Source organism: Hevea brasiliensis, chromosome 2 (genome assembly GCF_030052815.1).
Source record: "Hevea brasiliensis isolate MT/VB/25A 57/8 chromosome 2, ASM3005281v1, whole genome shotgun sequence".
In the NCBI taxonomy this organism is placed as follows: domain Eukaryota; kingdom Viridiplantae; phylum Streptophyta; class Magnoliopsida; order Malpighiales; family Euphorbiaceae; genus Hevea; species Hevea brasiliensis.
Genome location: NC_079494.1, coordinates 1073045 through 1095503, shown reverse-complemented (window position 1 = coordinate 1095503; position 22459 = coordinate 1073045). Strand labels below are relative to the sequence as shown.

The 22459-nt window shown below is 32.9% G+C and overlaps 1 protein-coding gene across 6 annotated transcripts; it reads right to left on the bottom strand.

The window, feature by feature from the left end:
* Window positions 1–89: 89 nt before the first annotated feature.
* On the bottom strand, window positions 90–19604 carry LOC110660977 (uncharacterized). 6 transcript variants are annotated; one of them, XM_058131152.1, is made up of 40 exons: window positions 19230–19599; window positions 18368–18444; window positions 17862–17961; window positions 17446–17553; window positions 16688–16804; window positions 16033–16183; window positions 15143–15390; window positions 14747–14977; window positions 14487–14563; window positions 14295–14412; window positions 13592–13675; window positions 12823–12918; window positions 12559–12660; window positions 11911–11979; window positions 10974–11069; window positions 10787–10894; window positions 8965–9078; window positions 8415–8498; window positions 8063–8191; window positions 7107–7305; window positions 6862–7005; window positions 6680–6723; window positions 6343–6426; window positions 6174–6242; window positions 6001–6077; window positions 5601–5670; window positions 5130–5279; window positions 4628–4693; window positions 4320–4464; window positions 4083–4147; window positions 3892–3957; window positions 3460–3553; window positions 3025–3061; window positions 2833–2890; window positions 2613–2723; window positions 2177–2244; window positions 1242–1308; window positions 1087–1155; window positions 662–752; window positions 90–393 (listed from the first exon to the last, which is right to left on the bottom strand). In XM_058131152.1, the coding sequence occupies exons 1-39, from the start codon at window positions 19281–19283 to the stop codon at window positions 666–668; spliced, it is 3933 nt and encodes a 1310-aa protein (XP_057987135.1). In that variant the 5' UTR covers window positions 19284–19599; the 3' UTR covers window positions 90–393; window positions 662–665. The 6 variants fall into 6 exon arrangements, 5 of the variants coding, with proteins under 5 accessions (XP_057987135.1, XP_057987134.1, XP_057987136.1 ...); XM_058131151.1 differs by lacking the exon at window positions 90–393 and having other exon boundaries at window positions 425–752; window positions 19230–19598; XM_058131153.1 differs by lacking the exon at window positions 90–393 and having other exon boundaries at window positions 425–752; window positions 14789–14977; window positions 19230–19597.
* Window positions 19605–22459: the final 2855 nt, after the last annotated feature.

Genomic DNA, 22459 nt, shown 5'->3' with positions numbered 1-22459 from the left:
TATTTCATGAGTATTTTTATGATTTAAATTTCTATACTTCTTACTTGTTCTAAATTTTGAAAGGCGAGTTTAACTATCTTGGATATGAGTTAGGAAAATTTTTAGTTGTATCATAGTATATAAATTATTTTACACTCAACTAATCAACAATTGTTATAACAAGATCTATTATTATTTAAATATGTCAATTATTGATCGGATGGTGTAGGCAACAAGTTCTTTACAAGATGAATGCTTGCGCCTAGTTGAGCAAAGGCAGAAGTCACCACTCACAAATCACAATTGACCAGAGCTTTATCAAAAACCCCAACGATAAGAAAAGGAAATAAATAGGAGGATATAAGCTTGGTCTTAAAAATGGGTGAACTCATTAATAAGCATTAGCAAGCATACCTGCATATCAACTGACTAACATCAAATACAATTGAAAATTAACGGCTGAAATTTATTAAAAAAAGTAAAATATCGACAAATATTACAACTTTGTAACTTGATAATTTTCTTTTTTTTTTTTTTTCTCCCCTAGGCGAAAACATGGTATACATCTGTCAGAGGCGATTTAAATATTTTTTCTGCACTATTTATACAACTAAGTTTTGCACCTTGAGGATTTTTTTTTTTTTTTAAAGACCTATAAAAGAGCTATCATGCAGCAATTTACCTTCTCAGGGCTGCAATGAAACTGATGGCCTATCTTCTGGCTTCTCAATAAGTTTACATCTTGAAGGTGGACCAAACACGCTCAAAATTACCTGCAAATGGTTACGCCAAGGTGTATTAGAGATGACTTGCCTTTCAAATCCCTGTTCATAAAGGCACACAACACATATAATGACCAAAGAGGAGAGGACTCTGGTTAAGCAGCATTTTCTGCTGGTTAAATATGAGAGAAATTTACTGATCCCTCTTTTCGTTCAACCCTCATTCAAATAACCATTGTCAATAGATTACCAAATATGGATGCTTACACTCTCTGTTGGTAAAATATACTTTGCGGGTTTCTAAAGTACTTGGTGATTAACGCCCACGAAAAAACATAAGCTAAATGCGAATTCAGAAGGATTGAAAGAAGATTAATGAACTTACAGGCAAGAATACAAGCCCATGCAAGAAACCAAGAAGAACCAACGCCAGGTACATTTGGAAGTAATAAACCTGCAGAAAATGCGAAGTGAAGATTTTAAATATTCTGAAGAATTATTGGGTTGGCATGTTCGATTAATAAGTGAAAGAACAGAGACCACAAAAACTTCCGTCCTAGAGAAGCACAGAACAAGTACACCGACTAGCTTTGTTAGTGTGATTCCACTGCAAAAATTACAAGAACATAAAATTTGTCAGTGAGATCATTCCAAATTAACATATGAACAATGGTAGGTGAATTCATAAAAGAACCATGCTTGCAGCAGACATGATAAAATGGGTCTTGGGATGTCAGCTTAAAAGCTTACACAAGCATCTTTGGTCTTTAGGCAAAAGACAAACGGTTTTTTTTTCTTTGGTTGAATTTTTCTTCTTCCTGTAATTATAGTTTGTAGTTCTTTTTTGATGTAAAAGACATTACTCCATAGATAGCCAAATACACTGCATTTTACATGAAGCAATTGGAAAGCGGAACCATGCTACCAAGATATATATCATATAGAAGTATTCCAGCCTATTTGTGTGTGTAAACCAAATATGAGGTCTGAGAAATCTAGATCCTGTCTCTTTGTGTTAGGGATATAGTGTATTCTAGATGAAGCAAAGAAGTTCTGGAAGGATTGCAATTGGTTGGCCAGCTCTTTTCAATTCTGTTGGAGTAATTCTCAGGTGCATGTAATGCAGCAGCTAGGAGGATTATACATAGGAGAGAAAGGGTAGAGTGGAAGGCATGTGAAAAAGATTTTGTAATTTGCAGCTAGAGTACTAGCTTGGGGGCAGAATTCTTTCTGCAGGGAGGGCTTAGCTCTTCTATTTCGGCATAGTTGCTGGGCCAAGTTCTCTGTGACACTTGGATGGTTTCAAGTGAATAAACTTGTATTGAGAACTAGAGAGGATAGTGAGAAATTGCTGGTGTAGTTCATTAATGTAATCTTTTGTTCTAATACAATTGCAGATTTCCTTTCTCTCCACTTGAGTTAGGTTCCTTACTATCACTTTGAGCCAGAGGAGAAAAAAAAAAAAAAAAAAAAACCTGAAGACTGAAGCCCCCATTGTACCTAGAGCCTCCTCCACTCTTTGGTCTCTATCTCCGCTACTTACCTGTATACAAATCCTGTAAGAATATGCAGCTAAAGCAACAAATCAACTGAAACTTTAAACCAGAAAATATTAATTTTTTACACTCAGAAACAAAAGAATTCTTTAAGAAGATTATTGTGAATTATCAAGTCTTGAACAAGCATTCTTTCTATACTTTAAAATCATAATGTATCGTTTAAAATATCATGATGTTGGATGTGAGAGAAAGAGAGAGATGCCATCTACATTTTAACTGAACCAAACAATATAATAATACAAGTTTCAACTAAAGGAAACATGTAATTAGCATGAATTTCCATCAGAAGGTCACAGGCGATTGCCTCACAAAGGTGGACAGGGGAAAAAACGTAGAATCAAATGATGCTTACTGAGAAAGCAAATGTTATATGTACACAGAACTCAACAGCAATGCCCACTGACATGACAAGGTTAACAACAGAGACTGCATTCAGTTGAATATCCAGAATTGCCATCACACCCTGAAGAGTTTCATCATGTAAGCAGGCAAATTTCATCTTGTTAGCAGAAATTGTAAATATTATAATGAATAAACAAAAATTCTAGTCATCATCAAGCTAGAAGAGGTACCATAAGATCCACGACAATCATCGCCAAAACCAGCAAAATGATTGCTGAGCTCCATAAACTACATTTAAACAAACAAAAGGAACAAAATAAATACTGGTTCTTTCCACCCTTTTTGGATGCTATAGTTCATTTGCTGAACCACTACAACTTTTCCCAAGGAAAAAGTGCACAACGACTAAAGAGAATACTGACCTGCACGTGATAACTAAACAAACAACAAATACCGCACCTGGTATGTCACCAAATAATCCAATCAATGCATTATATAAGGGGCAATGACTACAAGTTGGAGACTGTCATCCACTAACAATTACAAATGTAGAAATTATAGTACAAAATTCTTTTGTTTTTAAAAAACACCAAAATTGTGCATGAACATATGAAAATGCCATTAGGTGGTCAACAGGCTACTCCAAAAAAAAATTATGCAATTTCATTTATTGCAAGAAAAATAAAGGCAACGGTTAGTTCCACTTTTGCAACAAAGATTATGGCATTGTTATCAAAAATTTTCAAGGACTAAATGAAATAAAAGTAAGCAAAACATTCCAGATCAACAATGTCCTTAGAAAATAGGAATACATAAATTGTTCAGTGCCAAGTGCCAACCTTCTTAAAGCTACTTACCAATTGCAATAGCCAGGTTGATCAATGCTGTCTTCCATATATCAAGGTATTGTTCAAAAAACATATAAAACACTGAATATGGGAAAACCTCCATCTGCACCAGAAAAGAAATGTTATCTAATAGACAGCCTTAATACTGCACAAAGCCAATGATGCAACCACTGTTTTGCAAAAAATGCCAGTGAGCATGAATAAACAAGCAAAAATATTTTTATTGAACAACAGGCTAAAAGGATTAACTATTTTACTTACTATTAGTAGTATGATAAGAACCTAGAGTGATAGTAACATAGAAGAGAAGCAACAAGTGTCAGCTTCCAACACTGAAGCAGCAAAAAGAATGCAAAAATCTAACCAAAAAAGCTTGATTCATTTCAAGGGGAAGTATTATCAGGAAGACTTTGCAGTCAACCGGTAGTATTGATTTCTTACCTTTAAAGAATCAGACACCCTTGAACTGAACTCTTTAGCAGCCCTCATCGAATTGACATAGTCAATCTAAAATGATAAGCAGTCATTGTAAATGACAGGGCTCTCCATTAAAAAAACAAGAAAAAGAACACATATCATGCACATTCTAACATCAGAAAAGTCATACATTCTAACATTAGAAAAGTCATCACCTGCTTGTTGAGAGGCGTGTGATATGTGCGGAAGGATGATGCTTGAATAACACCATTCTCAATGCCTGATCACACAAATGTTAAGAATTCAAATGCATTGGAATAACATGTCAACATATGGCATCAAAACACAAAGTCACAAACTAAAGTTTTGAAGTATAGTTGCATGCAGGAATTTGCAGAAAATTTTTTAACTGGATGAAACCAATGAGAGAATAAATATCCAGTATAACAAACCTTCCAGTTCCACACTGCTGGTGTAAGCACCATGGCCCCCTTTAGCACAATCAGCAGAAGGCAGAGCATTAAGGAACCATGGGAGTTTATCCCTAAATTGTGCTGTAGATGGACGATCATTATTCAAATCTGAGTGACGGAAACACTGAAAAATTCCAAAATTGTCACTAATTGAGCCCTCTTTCCTCTAAACTGACACATGCTACTGCCTTAATAATTAACCATCAAAAGCATGATTTATTTAGAAAGCAATCAAACATAAAAATATGTGTTTTAATATGTTCCCTAGTATATGCCCTATAGCTTACCGTGGTACAATCTTTGCAGACTCCACTGAGATCACAAGAACCTGTATCAGAGGAACAGCAAGGAGGCTGGGAAAAAAAAAATAAAATTCAGCATATTAAGTGGTAGTAATTGTAAAAACAAATAATGATATATCAAAGGAGTAGAAAAGTTAGATGTCCAGAAAATGACCAAGTACACATTATCACAGTGACCCCATAATTGCTCAGCCATTATTTAGTTACATTCTTGAAAGCCAATAGATGATTAAAAAAAAAAATTAACTAATGAAAGTTGAACATATTTAAATATCATTGTGCAGGAATTTACTAGTATTTCAGATGTAATTCAAAATTCAGTTATAATGTTATTGATGAAGATGATAAACTGCTTGCTTAATAGCAATTCAATTAAGTGAACGACATGTAATCCCATCAAAAGGGGAAAAATAGCTTGAGCATAAACCAGAATTCACAATTCCACACCAGATTATAAGTTAAATTCCAAGAATAATTAGATGATGACCTGATCATCAGGAGGACAATAACTCCCATTTGTGAACTTGCGACAGCAACCAAAAGCTTCTGGAGATAGCCACACAAGAAAATCATCAAGCCATGAAGCAGCTGGCTTGGCAATATAGCTGGACTCAGGAGTCAAGGATGCTCTAGCAATCTAAAGAAGCAAGAAGATAAAAACGATTATTATTAAAGAAAATACATCCATAGAAAGGAAAGAAGTAGACAGAGCTATATTTATGTTGTTTAATTGCTGAAGCAACCATTCCAGAATTCTAGTTTGAATTTTGTCTCAAACAAACGCTTCCGCCATTTGTTCATGTAGGATATATACTTGCATCATTACTACAAAATCCTTTTCAAAAATAAAACAGATAAAAGTCCTAGTTAGCTATAAATTAGGCCCAACCCATTTTCTTAATAGAGATAAAAATATATAAAAAAAAAAAAAGGAAGAAGAAGAAGAAGAAAGCTTTACCTCATTTAAAAGAGAATTTGAATCACACTGGCTGATGGAGCACAACTGATTTGTATGTCTTGATTCTGAGCTGAGGAGTTGAGTACCATCAGTTTGAAGAACTTAAGGTATGAAAGCATTAATTTTTATTAATATCTTCCCTTGAAATGACAACTAAACCTTCAATACTTTTACACAAGCAGGCAATCAGAATCTAAATACATTTTCTAAAACAAAAGAGGAAGTTTGGACTAAGAAACATTTTCTACCAGTTCTTCCACAGCCCCAGCAGAAATAGTATGCTTATACATTATCAACAAACAAGAGTGGACTTAGGACTGACATTAATGGGAAAGAGAATAAACAATATCAAACTGAAAGCCAAAAGAAAATTTTGAAAAGCAAAAAAACACTGGATTACCTATAATTATAGTTCTTCACAACAAAGTATAGGGGGGGACCAATTCTAAGATACTCTGAAACATTATTAAAATAGCCCTGTGAGAAACATAAACACATGTTTAGTCAACCAACTAATAGTACATAACATAGAATGCATTCACTGAGCTACAAAAAAAAAATAATAAGTTGAACCTGAAGATATGAGTTCCGTGGAAGAACAATCTTCTGTTCCAAACCAGGTTCGACCCTAGTGGATAATGCCTATAAAGTTCAGAAATGTGATAAATTAACTTGAGAGATGTGAAAGACCCAAAAACATGGAGAATTAGGAAGATAAGAAAGAAAATCTCAGGCAACTCACAATACTAGCCAATGCAAAGCCAATAAAGATGGAAATGACAACTATCTTAACTCCCCAAAGACTGAGCACAGGCGCATGGACCCTCTAGCAATTAACAAAAAGAAGCTCAACCAGTCAGAAATTATTGTAAGCTCAAATTCTTTAATGAAGTCTATACAATCACATTATAGTGACATTAGAATTTGAATCACCAGATAACACTACTCAAATACCTTAAAGTACATTTTGCAAAATTAAATGAAAACATAATCACTCATACAATGTGGTTGAAAATATAGAAGTAAGCTAGCCAAGGCACAACTTCCATGAAAATTCCATAAAAGACTAGGTAGATTACCTTCATATATTGAGCCAGCAATCCAGGCCTTCCCCCACCAATGCCTAAGCATTCATATAATATGTCAATAGAAGTCATGCCAAGTTTACAATAAGAAATAAACTATATGGCATTTACCAAACAATGTAAAGAAAGCAGGTAATGCGTCAAGTGAATATGATCTAGAGAAGTCCCAATTATACCTTTATCAGATTCAGCATATGATGAAGAAATTTTTAGACATGGAACACAATCAACCCTTTTATCCTCCGCGCGCAAAAAGTCAAAAACTATCAAAGCAACGAAAGCAGTAACTTGCAGAAGGAAGTCCAAAAGAACAGCTAGCGCTGCAACAAAGACATGCCATAATGTGAAAACTTTGAAAAAGAATATCAAAATAGAAACCCTTTGATTAGCATATTAAGGAAAATGGACAAAAAAAACTGACCAGCAAACATAGAAAACACACGACATGCTGGCATAGGAATAAAACTCCCAACTGCAAATGCTAGCACCTCAGATAGACTAGCAAGTGTTATAGATGGTCCAACTTCCACAAGTGCGTTGCTTATCCGTCCTTCTAGTGGCAACTCCAATGGCTGCCGCTTAACAGCATGCACCAATATACACATGTTGTCCACCCCTACCTAAAATGATAGATGTTCAGATAACACAGGCCATGAAAATTTCACAAAAGTTTTTGGTGAATCAACAAGATCTTTGAAAAGTTAATCATTTTGTGATCTAATAGGATTTTGATTTCAGCCATCGTGGGTTTACAAGAGTTCAATCTGCTAACACCATAGTTTGCAGATTAGCCTAACATAGCTACATGTGTATACTGTGGGTCCTACACCACTAATTATCCATCTGAATCAAATATTGCAATAGAGAAGCTGGTAGGATGGCCATTAGTTCTTTCTACTTAACTAATAATGATTTGCTCAGTCAATGAAGAGAGGCAAATGTTTAATAAGTATTGGTAGTTCCTATTCAAACCTCATGCTTAATGATGAGCTTGTAGAGACAAGATAGATGAATATATCATGAGTCAAGGGACGTGATAGCTACATTTTGTATTCCATAGTGGAAACTTGAATCTCTACTGAAGCTTTCTCATCTGATTGTTAAACCTTTAATTCACATTTTGGTTATTTGCTCAACTTTAGTTTCTTTAGCTTTAGTTAAATTCTCATCATCAACTTTCTTGCATTTAAATTAGGTTTGGCATTCTGTGTTATTTGATTCAATTCAATCTCTGTGGAATCGATCTATATTCACCCTAGCTACAAGTTATTTTGAGTAGAGCAATTTTAATTGGTGCGTTCAGCATGCATCAAAATTTGGCACTGTTGATGACAAAATCATAGTAATTCTAAAACGATGCGGAAGGAAGGAACTTACCGCTAACACAAGAAAAGGAATGACTTCCATGATGATTAGTGTAGATTTTACTCCAATGGCACTAAACAATCCAACTGATCCAAGAACAGAAAGCATGACAAGTAGAACTCCAGAAAGACCAAGCAACACCTGGAATTCAACCAATCTTAGAAAGATGTTAAATGTTTAATATAGGCAGCTACGCATTCATGGAAATGTCATTCATAGCTATTTAAAACGCCATGAACTTTTATGCAACCAGAGGTACAGACAGTATGTATGGGATAAGCTACTTCAATGGGATCAAACAATTTGTAATGGAATACAAGCCCTATGAAGCTATATGGTTTCAAAGCTATGGATAAGAACATACCTTAGATGAAATGTAAAAAGAAGACAAATGTGGTGTACCACCCAACGTAAGAGATATGTACGCAAACATCACAAGATAACTTATCTGGGAAAAAAAAGGCCAGCAAAAATTTAATTAAATACACAAAACAATATAGATGAAAATGCAACAGAATTTCAAACTAAAAGGAAGATTAAAAAAAAAAAAGACATTTTAAAAGTCTAAGTCATGGATATAATTAACAGATTAGATGTATCATGGGGACCGACTTAAAAAATTATGTGAACATTTCTACAACTTAAAAAAAAAATAGGGTCATTACCCAATTATGGTCCCTTCAAAGATATTTCCAAGGAAGGGAACTTGGTAGACATTCTCACTACTTTGCATAACGCATTGACTCTCAATCTCAGACCCAACCTCTTGGTTACAGGTCTAGAACTTACCATTGCACTAAACAATGAACAAATTTTTTTAACAAAGGAATATTGTTATTCCAATAACTTATAGGAAAACTTACATTTTTCATACAGGAAATTTAAAAAGAAAAAAGAAAAAAAAAACACCTTACCAATATAGTAGTCACATCTGCAGTACTTTCTCTTTTTAGTTCTTCCTCAATAGAGCTTTCCGATGAAAAAGAAAGTGTAAGATTTTTCAGTTGAACCATTTGCAACAATTCCTCCTATTATGCAACATATAAGACATTCACATAAAATAAATCAACAAAGAGCCCTGCAATCATCAAACTAATTAATTAAAAAATGACACATGCATTACCACATTAAGTATCCCAATATTTGCTTGTTCAAGATAAACTTGCCTCTTGAAGCAGAACAACACAAAAACAGAACTTATTACTTGGGATAGATCCAATACCCATTATCTGCATCCATTTATTAGAAACAGGTTCCATTTCTTTCATCCTAACTTTGATACATTTCCCTTAACAAAATGTCAAACTTGGCTCTCTTTTAATCCTAATGTGATATATTCAAAGGGAAATCCAAGTTATATTATTTTATGCTTTAGTTACACATGTTGGATGTTATACTTCCTCTGACATATAAAGATAATAGAGTATGAATTGGTTACATAAATAACCTATTCCACTATGTTTTGCCTCACTAATACATCAAGTCTTTCAAATCTCATAAGGATTCTGTTATTGGATGACTTAACATCAAAATACAAATAATTCATCTCATTAAACCTACTTTCATATAATGTACCCATTCGGAAGTCACCTTGTAATTCTAAATATTGAGAAAAATCACCTCTACTACTATTACAAACTTGAATTGAACAGCTGGAGGCGAACGAATGGGCCGAGTCAAGAGTCCGTGAAACGTGAGATAAGCTTACTCAAGCTTGGACCAAGCATCGCTAAAAGGTTAGAACTAATCAATTGGTTAGTTACCCTTCCACCCTTATAAAACCTTTGAGTTTCTTATTCTTTTCCAATACGGGACTCTTAACACTCTCGCTCAAGTGGAAACCTTTTTTGTTGACACTTGAAATTGAAATCCTCCCCTTGAAACCTGAACTTTTTAAAAGAGCAGCAACACCAGGAACTTGACACTTGAATTGAATCGGACCAGACCTACTCTGATACCATCTTAAGAAAATGAGTCAGGCCTAACTCACCCTAAAAACTAGCTCAAGGGGAAGAAGTGCCCAAGACCATATAAGAGGCACATTCCCCTATCTCAAACCAATGTGGGATGCTAGCACACACCCCCCTTCACTCTCAAGAACAAACACCTAAAAACATCTAGAGTGTAAAACACTTATAAGAGGCCCAACATTTGTTGGAGAAGCTTTAATACCATATTATAAACTTGAATTGAACGGGCAGAAGCAAACAAATGGGCCGAGGTAAGAGTCCGTAGCGTGTGAGATAGGCTTACTCAGGCTTGAACCAACCATTGCTAAAAGGTTAGAACTAACAAATTAGTTAGTTGGCCTTCCACCCTTATAAGCCCTTTGAGTTTCTTATTCTTTTCCAATGTGGGACTCTTGACAACTACAAAGGCACTTATAGAAGTCACCTTCTAAATGAAATGTGCAAAATAATTCCCTTAGATTTGACACATCAACAATCAATTTTCCTTGAAAATGTTCCAACAGATCAGCCAAACCAGATTTCTTGGGGTTAGAGATATACTTCGGAGCACAACATGGAATTATGGACATCAAATGCAATAAATCTACATTAAGAAAGCAAATTCTAAAAGCACTTTCCTAATGTCACCAAGAAACAGCTGGTACAATTATGAATATTTTTATGAAAATAAACATGTAATATTGCATGGGAGACCTTGAACTGAGAGAATTGCGTAAAAAACCAAAAAAATTCATAAAAACAACCTCTAAAATGAGAAAAAGCAAACCTTCACTAACTGAATAAAGGCCTTCTCCCAAGCAACAGCCTTATCAGTTTTATTCCCTTCTTTATCAATTGCATTGTTTACTGGATAAGTTACAATAAATGCAGATGCCTGTCTCCGAAAAATCATTACAAGATTATCACATGCTCCATTCATAGCTAAATTTGCTATACACAAGATAAAGAAATACCTCTGAATAATTGCTCCCTGAGAAACCTCCCAAAGCAGTGCTTGGATCAAGAGGAGCTTTGAAGGTACTCATACATTTGTCAGCAGAGGTGTAATGCTGAAATAACACATATGATAGACATTCAGTAGGACACTTAGAAAAAAGATATCATAGCAATCATACAAAGGAAGAGAGAATCATTGAGGATTGTTTAAGAGAACAAGGGGAAGACATGAGGTATATTTAATTTTTCATCAAAGTTATTTAAGGAATCTACAAAAATAAAAACAAAAGAGAAAACTCAAAGAATACACGAATATGAGATTAAATACCAGAATAAGTTTATATAATTCAGAAAAGTCATCATGGACAAAATACATCTGCCCATCTTGACAGATGTGGCAAAAACAAACAATTTTGCAAACATCCAGTTGTATGCATGTTGAATTATTTTAACATGAACCAGAATGTTAATTACATTATCAGGAAAAAAAGTTATTTTTCTGGGGTCAAAGAAGAATTTAAATCAGATGCCCAGGTAAGAATTACTTCTGCTATGCCTATTAAGTAAGAAAGATATCTGCTTCCTGTAAAAAAAATTTGTCAACTTCAGATCCAGATGTATAATGATATGTATGATAGATGGGAAGCAAATAGGCCAGGACAGTGGTGCACAATCAACCTGTGAAAAAAATACCCAGCTACACAAGTTTCAATTTGCAAGAATTAATGTATCATCTATTTCCCCAAATGACATGCTTAATAAAAAGAAAAAATACTTGCGTAATAGTAATATTCTGCTTTAATTGCATGGTTTATAGTAGCTTCTTTTGTAAATAAAGGGCCCAAGATGTCCACAAAAAGTTAATGAAAATGTCAAGCCTGTAAACTTATGAACAATAGAAATACGTTCCAGAGCTCTAAAATAAAAAGAGAGATAAAGTATATCAAAATATACCTGCAAACAATAATGCACATGCTCAACTCCCCCATAATTGTCATAATTTTGAGGATCCATTTGGAAATACTAGTCACAGAGACACAGGAGAGAGTGGAGAATGTTAGTAAAAAAATTACAATAAAAGCACATATAAGGCTGTATTGGTTGGTCATTAAAATAAATAAAATAAATAACATGAAAACAACAAAACGAAAGCAGGCGATAGTTCAGGTATCAATTCAAAGACATATCAAACAAGGATAAGATGAAAAGTTGAAAACAGCTTAGAACTCTTTTTTTTTCTGGTTGGTTGGGGGGTTTTGGGTTAGGGGAGGGGGTGAGTTGAAGAAGAAGACAAGGCAGGAAAAAGAAAGGATGACATGGAAATTGGCAATATCAATAGATTCATATTGATACATGTCCAATAAAAATATCAGTGTGCCAAAATCACCTAAAAAAAGGGAAAACTGAGAATGTATCAGTAATTATTATGTGGATATAAAATGGACACAGCATAGACTACTCATTGTAGCAAACCTTTTAAAGTATTATAGAAATGTCTTAGTAACTTGGAATGAACAAGAGAAAAAGCTGTAAGTTGTGTTTTTATAATTGAAGCACCAAATTGCATCAACACCAATGTGGACAACCAAGGAAGAACACAACCTGCAGAACACTTTGAGTAGCACAATCTTGGTCCAGTGGCTTCATACAAATATCAGTTAGAGATACCATTGATCCAGAATAGTTTGCACGGATTCCATCAACCTATTAGAAACAACTATTATTAAGCTAAAAGATTTTTGAAACCACATTCTATTAATAAGAAAAGGGAAAATAACGTAAACAGCAAGTAAAACTTGATTGAAGGTCACTGCTATTCACATAACAATCTGATATGTTCACAAAAGCAATACTAGGCATGACTACCTTCTTTTGTATTTCAAATAGCAACTTAATATTGTTCTCTGTCACAATGCTTGGCAATTTTGCATCCTCAGCATCAGGTGTAGTTGCTAGAATTAGCTGAGAGAGGGAAAAATAACCAGCATTAGTTATTTCCAAAAATTTTGAGTAACAACATAATTCTGCTATGGAATTTTATCCATGTTGCTCAGCTAATGTTGTTTCACAGAACTACTATAAAAGCTGAAAAGTAAACCATTATTGAGTTAAGCACAAAATGCATTGGACTTGGCAAATCATAGGCTGTAAACCCAAAAGGAAATTGCAAAACTAAACTAGATATAAACTGGTTTTCAATGCAGATAGACACTAATGAAACTTATCAACATAAGTGCTGTTTAGGGTGTAGCAAATACATGCACACATATGCACATGTAAAGCGATGCTAGCAAATATGACACAGCATTTACTGGGGTCTGGGAAGATAATGGCCAAAAGAATCATTATATTACAATCCTTCTTTCCCTTCCCTCCCCCCCACCCCCATCACCAACCCAGCCCCTTTCCCTATAGAGCAATTGAATTATAACAAATGAAGGCATAACAAGAAGCAGAAGTCGGGTGGGTTCACTTGTTAAGGAGGAGAAAAAGAAAAGGCAAAAGTTGTTTCCCAATATTATCTGCAAGAGATAGAAATCATACTCAATTTCTAAAATTAACAGATGAAACTGGCTATGGTATATATATATATATATATATATATATATATATATAAAGTAAAATAATACAGAACCTGCTCAATTCTGTAAAAAGGAGCTAGGTGGCTGTCAAAAAATTTTTTCTCTTCTGTGGCTTTACTCCCAGGCCCTACCCATAGCTGAAACAAAGCATGAATTAGAAGTAAAAAATATATGGGGAAAATCAAGTATCAATAACAGTATGATAATTAATTGTGAATATATTGATCTATCAAAATTTAAAATCCTAGTAAAATAAACTATAATAAACTTAAAATAGTACATTTTTTTTAATGACTTAACAGGGGGGAAAAACACTATTTATCCGCTGCTACTGTTGAATCTCGATTCATTAAACAATTTATACATTATGTCCCATGACTCTGTAATTTGCCGAAAGTGCATATTTTGAATTTGAATTGTGGACAATGAACTATTTCCCCCCTTTTATATGATGCCTCATAACAATTTCCTGTATAAGCAACACCTATTAGATATGGTACTTGTTAACTCTATCTCTCTTAAAACAATTTATACCTACTTCCTTTCATGCAAGTTTCCTATCATACAATTCCAGTGAACAAATTCATTCCAAGACAACCACAAACAAAAGAAAGAGGAGCAAAACCAAAAGCATCATATTTATGCACTGTTGACAATAAGCATACACAAGAAGAAATTTCAGGTATATGATAAGCAAAAAGGAATATGATCAGTTCATAGGAAAAAAAGACAAGCAATTTATATGCATAATGATACCTTCTCAGGTCGTGTCTCAACCTTAAAACGGATTAGACCAAGACAAAGTAGAAGAACTACAGCCACCGACACGCTCAACACATGTATAGGACGTCGAGCAACCCAAGTTCCATATCTCCTGAACAAAAAGTAACCAACAGGGTAAAACAATGCTGCTGCACTGATATAAGCATATATGGGATAGCCAGTGACCTGTAAAACATTGACATATATCCTTGCACAATTGAAAGCTGAACCCTGTTTCCAGTTTGAGGAGAATTTTCAAGCATCTGATATTTTATAAAGTCAAAATAAAAAGAAAGGTTGAGTATCAAAATGAAATTGACCAGCAAGTAAGAACAGAACTACAGGCCTATATAATTTTTCACTTCATAAACACTTGCTAATTGTTTAAAGCTAAAATTAATCAACTCAATTAGTCTTATTCACTTTAATGAGGAAAAAAAAATTACTGGAATTTCTCCCAACAGGAATATGTAGGAAATTGGGAACACCTGCATGGGGAGATTCTCATCCTTCCGCCTAATTACAGAGTGGATTTCACCACCATCCATGCTATTTGGCATTGATTTCATTCCAGAAGTTTGGTTCCTTTCTCTTTTTCGATGAAACAAACCGCAACCCAAAAACATGGAAAGCAACACGATATAAAGGATTGTTAGAGCAAAGTCAATGCATTTGGCCTGCAGAGGTTGAACATTGAAACTAAATTAGCAACATTCTTTATATATATATATATATATATATATATATATATATAATTGCCAAAAACTTTGCAACAACCTTAACAAATAAATCACTTCGAAAAAAGCTAAGAATTATCTGCTGCATGATTCATGATTCCTCACCTTAAGAGATCCAATTCTCACAGAACAGGATGATTTCTCATGTTCTCGAGGAGGAGCTGTATTGGCACAAACAGGAGCAGATGGGCAATCACCACAAGAACAACCGAGTGAAGTATCAGCACATGAATATGTAGATACATTCATAGGTTTCATTCCCGATGACACAGGAGCAGTTGACTTGAATGTAATGGCATATGGTGAGCCTGGTAGATTTGGGGCTGCTCGTCTACCAATAAACGCATACCAATCTGCCAAAAGTAATCATGGCATAAGCACTAACAGTTATCCAGGAATGCAGACAATTACACATAACATAAGCAAGAGGCAATTGGCAATGAAAAGAACAAAAGTGTCTACTCCATCTGTTGAATGAAAAATGTACAAAGAGACATGACTGTACATGCAGCAACATAATGAGCTGCCCAGTTTCCACTAATGAGAATCAATTTGCAAATTTTAAGGGACCAAAGACCAAAGACCCAACGAAGTTGTAAGCTATCGATGGCACCCCCCAATTCCCAGTCATAAATTATAAACAGCTAACTTAAGAGCAATGGAACCATGCTAATTAACATCGTTTTTGCATCTAAGTTTACTGCATCAGCACCTTTTCAGTTCTTTGGCAATCACCGTGAACTTCCTTCACTTTTCAGTAAAGAACCCCATCCAAGGACATTCAAGAGTTTTTATTTAGAAATAAATGCTTAATGCATCAAAACATATCATGCCATAAGAATAAAGGTCTTTGTGATAGATCATGCATCTTCTTGTTCATTCTAACAAAGGACATGATAATCAACATATTCGGGGAATTGTGTGTGCATGAGAGAAGTGGAGAGGGTAGGGCATAGAGAGAGAGATTGACTGCGGTTTTGAAAGTATAAATTCACCTTTAAAGTTTTGAGCACCAGCCCCAACGAAGTCTAGAGCTCGAGAATTCATTGTACCAAACTTTACATCCTTGCAAGAGTCATATAACCCTTCACCAAAAGCATCAGTGATATAAAAATCAATTCCATCCACAGTCAAATTGTTTTTAACCTGAAAAAAGAATAGAACAACTTTACATTCTTAAGCATAAACAATGATGTGACTGTCTGCAAAAAGAAGTCTAATAGCCATTAACTCAAATGAACCCTTGATTCAAAGACTGTGAGATTGACTAGTAAACTCACACTTCCATTGAACAAGCTAACAAATTCGTGTTAAAAAAAAAAAAGTAGAGTTGAAATGCAAAATATAAGGATCATAATAAATCATATATCCCAAAAATAATATTATGATCTTACAGATCTAAGCTATATAACCCTATTAATAAGATGCTTATCCGATAATATTGAAATCCACGGATAAATGTCAGAGTCATTTAAAGGGAATAAGATGATACTTCTCCTAGAAATTATTCCAATTAAAAAATTGTTTTCTTTGTAGATCATAAATGAAATCGAGGTAACATGCAATACTTCATAAGTCATTATTATGAGAGCACTTAAAGCACTCCTAATCCTAAGTAAGCGCGAAGGATAATTGTTAAGGATTCCTAACCTTGGAAATAGAAGTCACATTGACAAATAAACTCTGATGTGGAGAGCAGGAAAGTTCACAGAACAGATTCAAAAAGTTTCTTAAGCATGCTGGACAGCCAACAAGAAAAGGAATCACCTGCAAAACAGACATATCCATGAATAGATATATTTATTTGGTTGTGTAAATGTACAGCATAATTTCAGGAGAAGGTGGAAAGCATGCAAAAGAAGAGCAACAATCTTAGCTGATGAGATTTGAGCTGAACACAGCTCATGATCCTCCACCAACACCTAAATATCTAAATTGAAAACTACATGTATAAACTCTGTATCACATTAAATAGCAACACGAACAGAGAATAAGCAGAGCTTTAAGGAGACGTGTACTCCTCATCCTTGGGAAAAATGTTTCAGAGCTTTAGGAAAATGTTCTGAACTGAAATTTAAACCAGAATATGAAGCTGATCATCTACAAAAGAAATGAGCATAAAGACCACAAATTATTGAAAGATTGAGTAGCAGAATCTCTTGTTTAAACATAATGGATTTTATGACTAGTTGCTGGAAAAATAGAAGGTTGAGATCCCTCAATGCAAACACTGCCATGGATGCAAACTACAATTGGAGGAACAAGAGCTGTAATCCTTCTCCGTAAAAGAAGCAAAAATGTCAACTTGTCTAAAATGGTATCAATGGTATTAAATGACTTGATAAGAGTTCTTACTTCCAAAATTCATAAGACAAAGCATTATTGCCAAAGTTCATAAGAATTCTTACTTGCTGCACTTGTGATCGTAAAGTTTCAAACTGCGCTTCTGTGCAACAGACATTGCCAGTGATTGTTGGGCACAAACTTTGGATCTTTTGTGAAAGCAAGTCATCTGGCTGAGAAACAAAGAAGTATGTAGTACTTAATTACTTACAAATATAGCAGCTAATATAAACTTTAAACTTACAGAACCCAAAGAAAAAGAACCATCCTACTTATGAATTGCAGAAATGAAACAGAAAAGATGATATTATTCCATAAATCTGCCATGACTCATACAAAAAAAAAAAAAAGAGAGCAAAAAGAATCAAGTAAAGTAGCAGCAGATGAACTTCAGCAAATATAGTAAAGAAGAAACTCCATGTTGTGAAAACACCATCAGAGCAGAATTAATGCCATAACAACTACTAGTCCTAACATATACCTTCTTAGATGGAGAATTGGAAGGACAATTCAATACTTTTCCATCATCACGTGCTCCACAGATGTCGTACATAGCACAATATTCTTCAGAATGCCTTTCCCTAAACAATTACAAAGGGCCAGGGGTGGGAGAAGGCATTAGTTCCTCAAGCTAAACAGAGAAGATGAACAAATTATTTTCTTTGGCATATCACGTGCAATTAAAGATGATATTTGAGTATATATATGGCCACAACATCAACCAGTATAGGAGTTCCAGCTCTAAATAATTTTAAAATACATTAAAGATTATGTTTGATTGCAGGTTTATAAATTTGTAACAACCGGTATTAATTATGCAAGTTGGGATGGCATATAGGCCCACTTCAGAAACATAATTAAAACCAGGAAAATACAAGGTTGATAAGGAAAAAGGAAAAAAATGGTATATATATATATATTTTGTCTTTGCATGAACATTTCAAGAAGTAGAAATATTTGAAAGAAACACAAACAAAAATGCCTCACCCAGATTTTGCATTGGATGTCAAAAGCAATCGTTTATCAGAGCCCTCTGCATGGATTATAGATGCAATATATAGAACCTAAAACACAAAATTCAACATCCAGTTAGATTCACCAAAATGGTAATTCATTCTATTAGTTCTTAAATTCCAGAGCTATTGCTAATAAAATCTAAACGAAATGTGTTAATACACATAGTGCTGCATTAAGATGACAGCCAATATACAAATTGGATGGTGCATATTTTTGTCTTTAATTACTTGTTTTTAGCCTTAAAACATGTATTAAAAAAATTTTCAAAATTAATTCAAGGCTGCTGGTACCAAAGAACACAGAGCGAGATAAATAATAATTATTACTTTTTTTAAAAATAATAATAATATTAGAAAATAAGAAACTCAAACAGCATTCTACTGCAAAAAAAAAAATCCATTTTCATCTTCATTTTTCATGTCCATCAGCTGAAGTTCATGTCAATTAAAAAGGAAACACTTTTTATTCTCAAATTTTTTTGAAAAACTGGGGGAAAATTCAGAAATAAGCACAGCTTTGAATTCACTCTTTTTGATATATATATATATATATAGAAGTCAGGTGACCAAGCGTAGACTGCTTTAACTGAGAAAATTTGGGAAACTAAAGAAAGCTGAATCGACATTTCTCAACGACCAAACAAAAATTCCATTTACAGAAAATTCTTTCAAAGCAGAATGAGACGTTACCAAAACTGAGCTATAACTAGCATCACCAAATCGAATCAAATCTTTTCAAAATCTTTTAGAAAAGAAAAATAAATTTGGTAAGAACAAGAGGAGCTAAAAATGAACAAAAGAAAGTAGCAAGAAAATGGCAGCAGAGGACATGCCTGGAACAAAGAAATCAATAGAAGAAACTTCACTGTCCTACATGGTGAGTCCATTGCAAGCGATACACATACACAGCAAAGGCTACTGATTACTAAATCTGATTACTGAATAAGAGTGAAGACAGGAGAGAGAGAGAGAGAGAGAAGTCGGAGAGGGAAAAAGCGAGCTTTTTAGCGTTTGGATGGTGAAAGAGTCAAAAAGTTCCTGAATTTATAGTTGCTGATCAGAGAAGATGGGATAAGTTACAACAGCAGTCTTCCCCTACGCTGGCAACCTGCACGCTTCTCCAGGCCGAAACTAGCATACATAATCCCGTATGTCAAGGAATTCTTCCCCCTATTTACGTAATTACCCTTTCTTTCGGTTCCCTGTCTGTAAATTTTTTTAACAAGGAATATGTAGAATGCTAAAACTTAAGTCGTATATGAGCTGTTTCAGAAATTATCAGTTATTTTAATAATTATTATTAGTTGTTAAATATTATTTATTAATAATTAATTATTTATATAATAATTTAAAATAAAAATATTTAATAAAATAATTATTATATATAAAATTAATTATATTATATTATTAAATTAAATTAAAATACTCTTTTAAATGATAGAAGTTAAAAAATTGAATTATTTATTATATAAATAATTAATTATTATATATAAAAATAATTATATTATATGATTGACTCTAATTAAAATATTTTTTTAATTTTTAAAAATTAAAAAAAAAATTATTTTTTTATGAATAATTTTTTTAATTTTTAAATATTATTATAAATAATATATTATTAAATAATATAAATAAAAATATAATATTTTAATTATAATTAAAATAATAAATATTATGTTGAAGAGGGTTTTAATTTAAAATTATTTTTTAATAAAATATTAAGTTATTTTATTATCACTAGAAAGTGGAACGTACAGGAACACACTCCACGACGCACACTGTGGATTTTTGAGAGTGTGAACTCAGTGAGTGGGGAAATGCTGCACTGCCATAATCAAGAAGCACCAGTTTGAAAGTTCACACTTGTCACTACACAGTGCTTCTATTCATTATTCCCTTCCTCCCCTTATTTGACCAAATCAGCTGGCGAGCGAAAACGACACCTTCCTTTAGGGCTGTTTGACGTTTGCTGAGAAAATTATTTTTTTATATATATTAATTAACAAATATAAAAAAATAATTTAATTATTTATTATTTATGAAATTAATAAAATTATACATAATAAAATTAATTCCCATAATCATTTAATTGGATAAGTTAAAGCACAATCTCATGTGATATATTTAATATTTCGTGAAATAATTAAATTATTTTTTAAAAAATAAATATAATTAATTTTGATATATAAAATATAATTCAAGAATATTTCTCACTATAAATTAAAAAAGAAAAATCCTTCAACTTTTTAAAGTAGTGACTTATTTGCAATGTTAGGATTATTTAAGAACTAATATGAAAATTAATTTAATTTTAATATATAAAATTAATTTAAAAAATCTGAATTATAATTTTTTTTTCAAAATCTTGAGTCTTAATTTTTAGGACCACAAAGCTTGTTTGTTTTTTGTTTATGTTACTTCATTTTTTAACAGGAATCTTGTTCTTGAAGTTGACTGCGCTTTAAATTCTGCATCTGCCAGAAGACCAAAATAAATTATACATTCAATGCGAACACTGAATAATTCTCAGTGGGCTGTCTCTCATTGGTTCAATGAGGAAATATTATCTCAAGGTATGAGCCTTCAGTGGCTTATATTATTATAGTCAATATCCTGGCGGCTACGATTTATTGATAACTGATTCATCATAAATTTAATATATAAATAATAAAATAAAATTTATTTATTAAATATATTAATTTTATATATTTATATTTTTAATAAATTAAATTTAAATAAATTTTTTTAAAAATTTAAATTTTATAATTAAAATTATTTATTGAGAATGTTAAATTTCAATTCGAATAAAAGGAATTGAATATTTGCACGGCAACTTCTAGATACTTGGGATGGATGGATGAACTACGGCACGGAATCTGTTTCCCATTTTGTGTTTCACACATCATCTTGCTTTAGTTAGTCGTCACGACCAACCGAATTCGTGTGAGCAAGGAGCACACGATTCGCTTACTTGCCATTATCAAACCCAATAGGTCGATGCTGCCAATGCTTGCTTTCCTTGGCTTAGACTCATTTCCTTCCCAGTTCTTGCTATTAGTGACTAGGCTTATCCTTTACTTTTTAACCTCACATGAATGATGTCATGTAATATAACATAAATATAAATATAAGGTAGAATACGTAAACTTATCTTAAATTTTATTAAAAAAATTTCATGACACATTGATCTTTTAAAACATTTTATAATATGTTTCACCTCGTGTAAACATTCTATGATACGCCTCAATTATTGTGAAATAAAAATAAGATACATTTTGATCTGTTGATATGACGGTGTGCTGAACTTGAGATAAATTCAAATGTTATATAATTAAATTTGTGATGGGTTCAAATTGAGGTAAACTTGATCACCGATTTAGTTAGGTTAGTTTCAAATTAACATCAGTGATTTTTGAGAAATGAAATAAATTGAACTAAAATCAAACTAACTCTAAAGTCCTATTTGGTAATAGTTTTAATATAGTATTTTTTACTAGAGTTAAAATACTATATCTCTTATTTATATTATTTGATAATATAGTGCTTATAATTGTATCTAGATATTGAGATAATAGTTTATGAAAAGATTAAGAGATTGACATAGTATTTCATGACATGTCTTAACTTACACTTCAACTATTGTAAAGTGAAAATAAGATACTCTTTGGTCTGTTGATATGACGGTTTATTGAACTTGAGATAAATTCAATATTATATAATTAAATTTATGATGGATTCAAATTGAGGTAAACTTGATCACTGATGTAGCTAGTTCAATTTTGAATTAAAATCAATGATTTAGTATTGAGAAAATAAATAAATCGAACTAACTGGAAGGTCTTATTCGGCAACAATTTTTAATATAATATTTATTATTTTGATTAGAGTCAAAACGCTACCTTTTTTATTTATATTATTCGTTGACATAATATTTATAATAGTATTTAGAGATTGATAGAGTGATTCATGACAAAATTAAAGGAGTATTTTGACTATATTCAATAAGATTATATATTTATTTTTATATTTAACAGCTAATCTAATGATTATTTTTACCAAACAC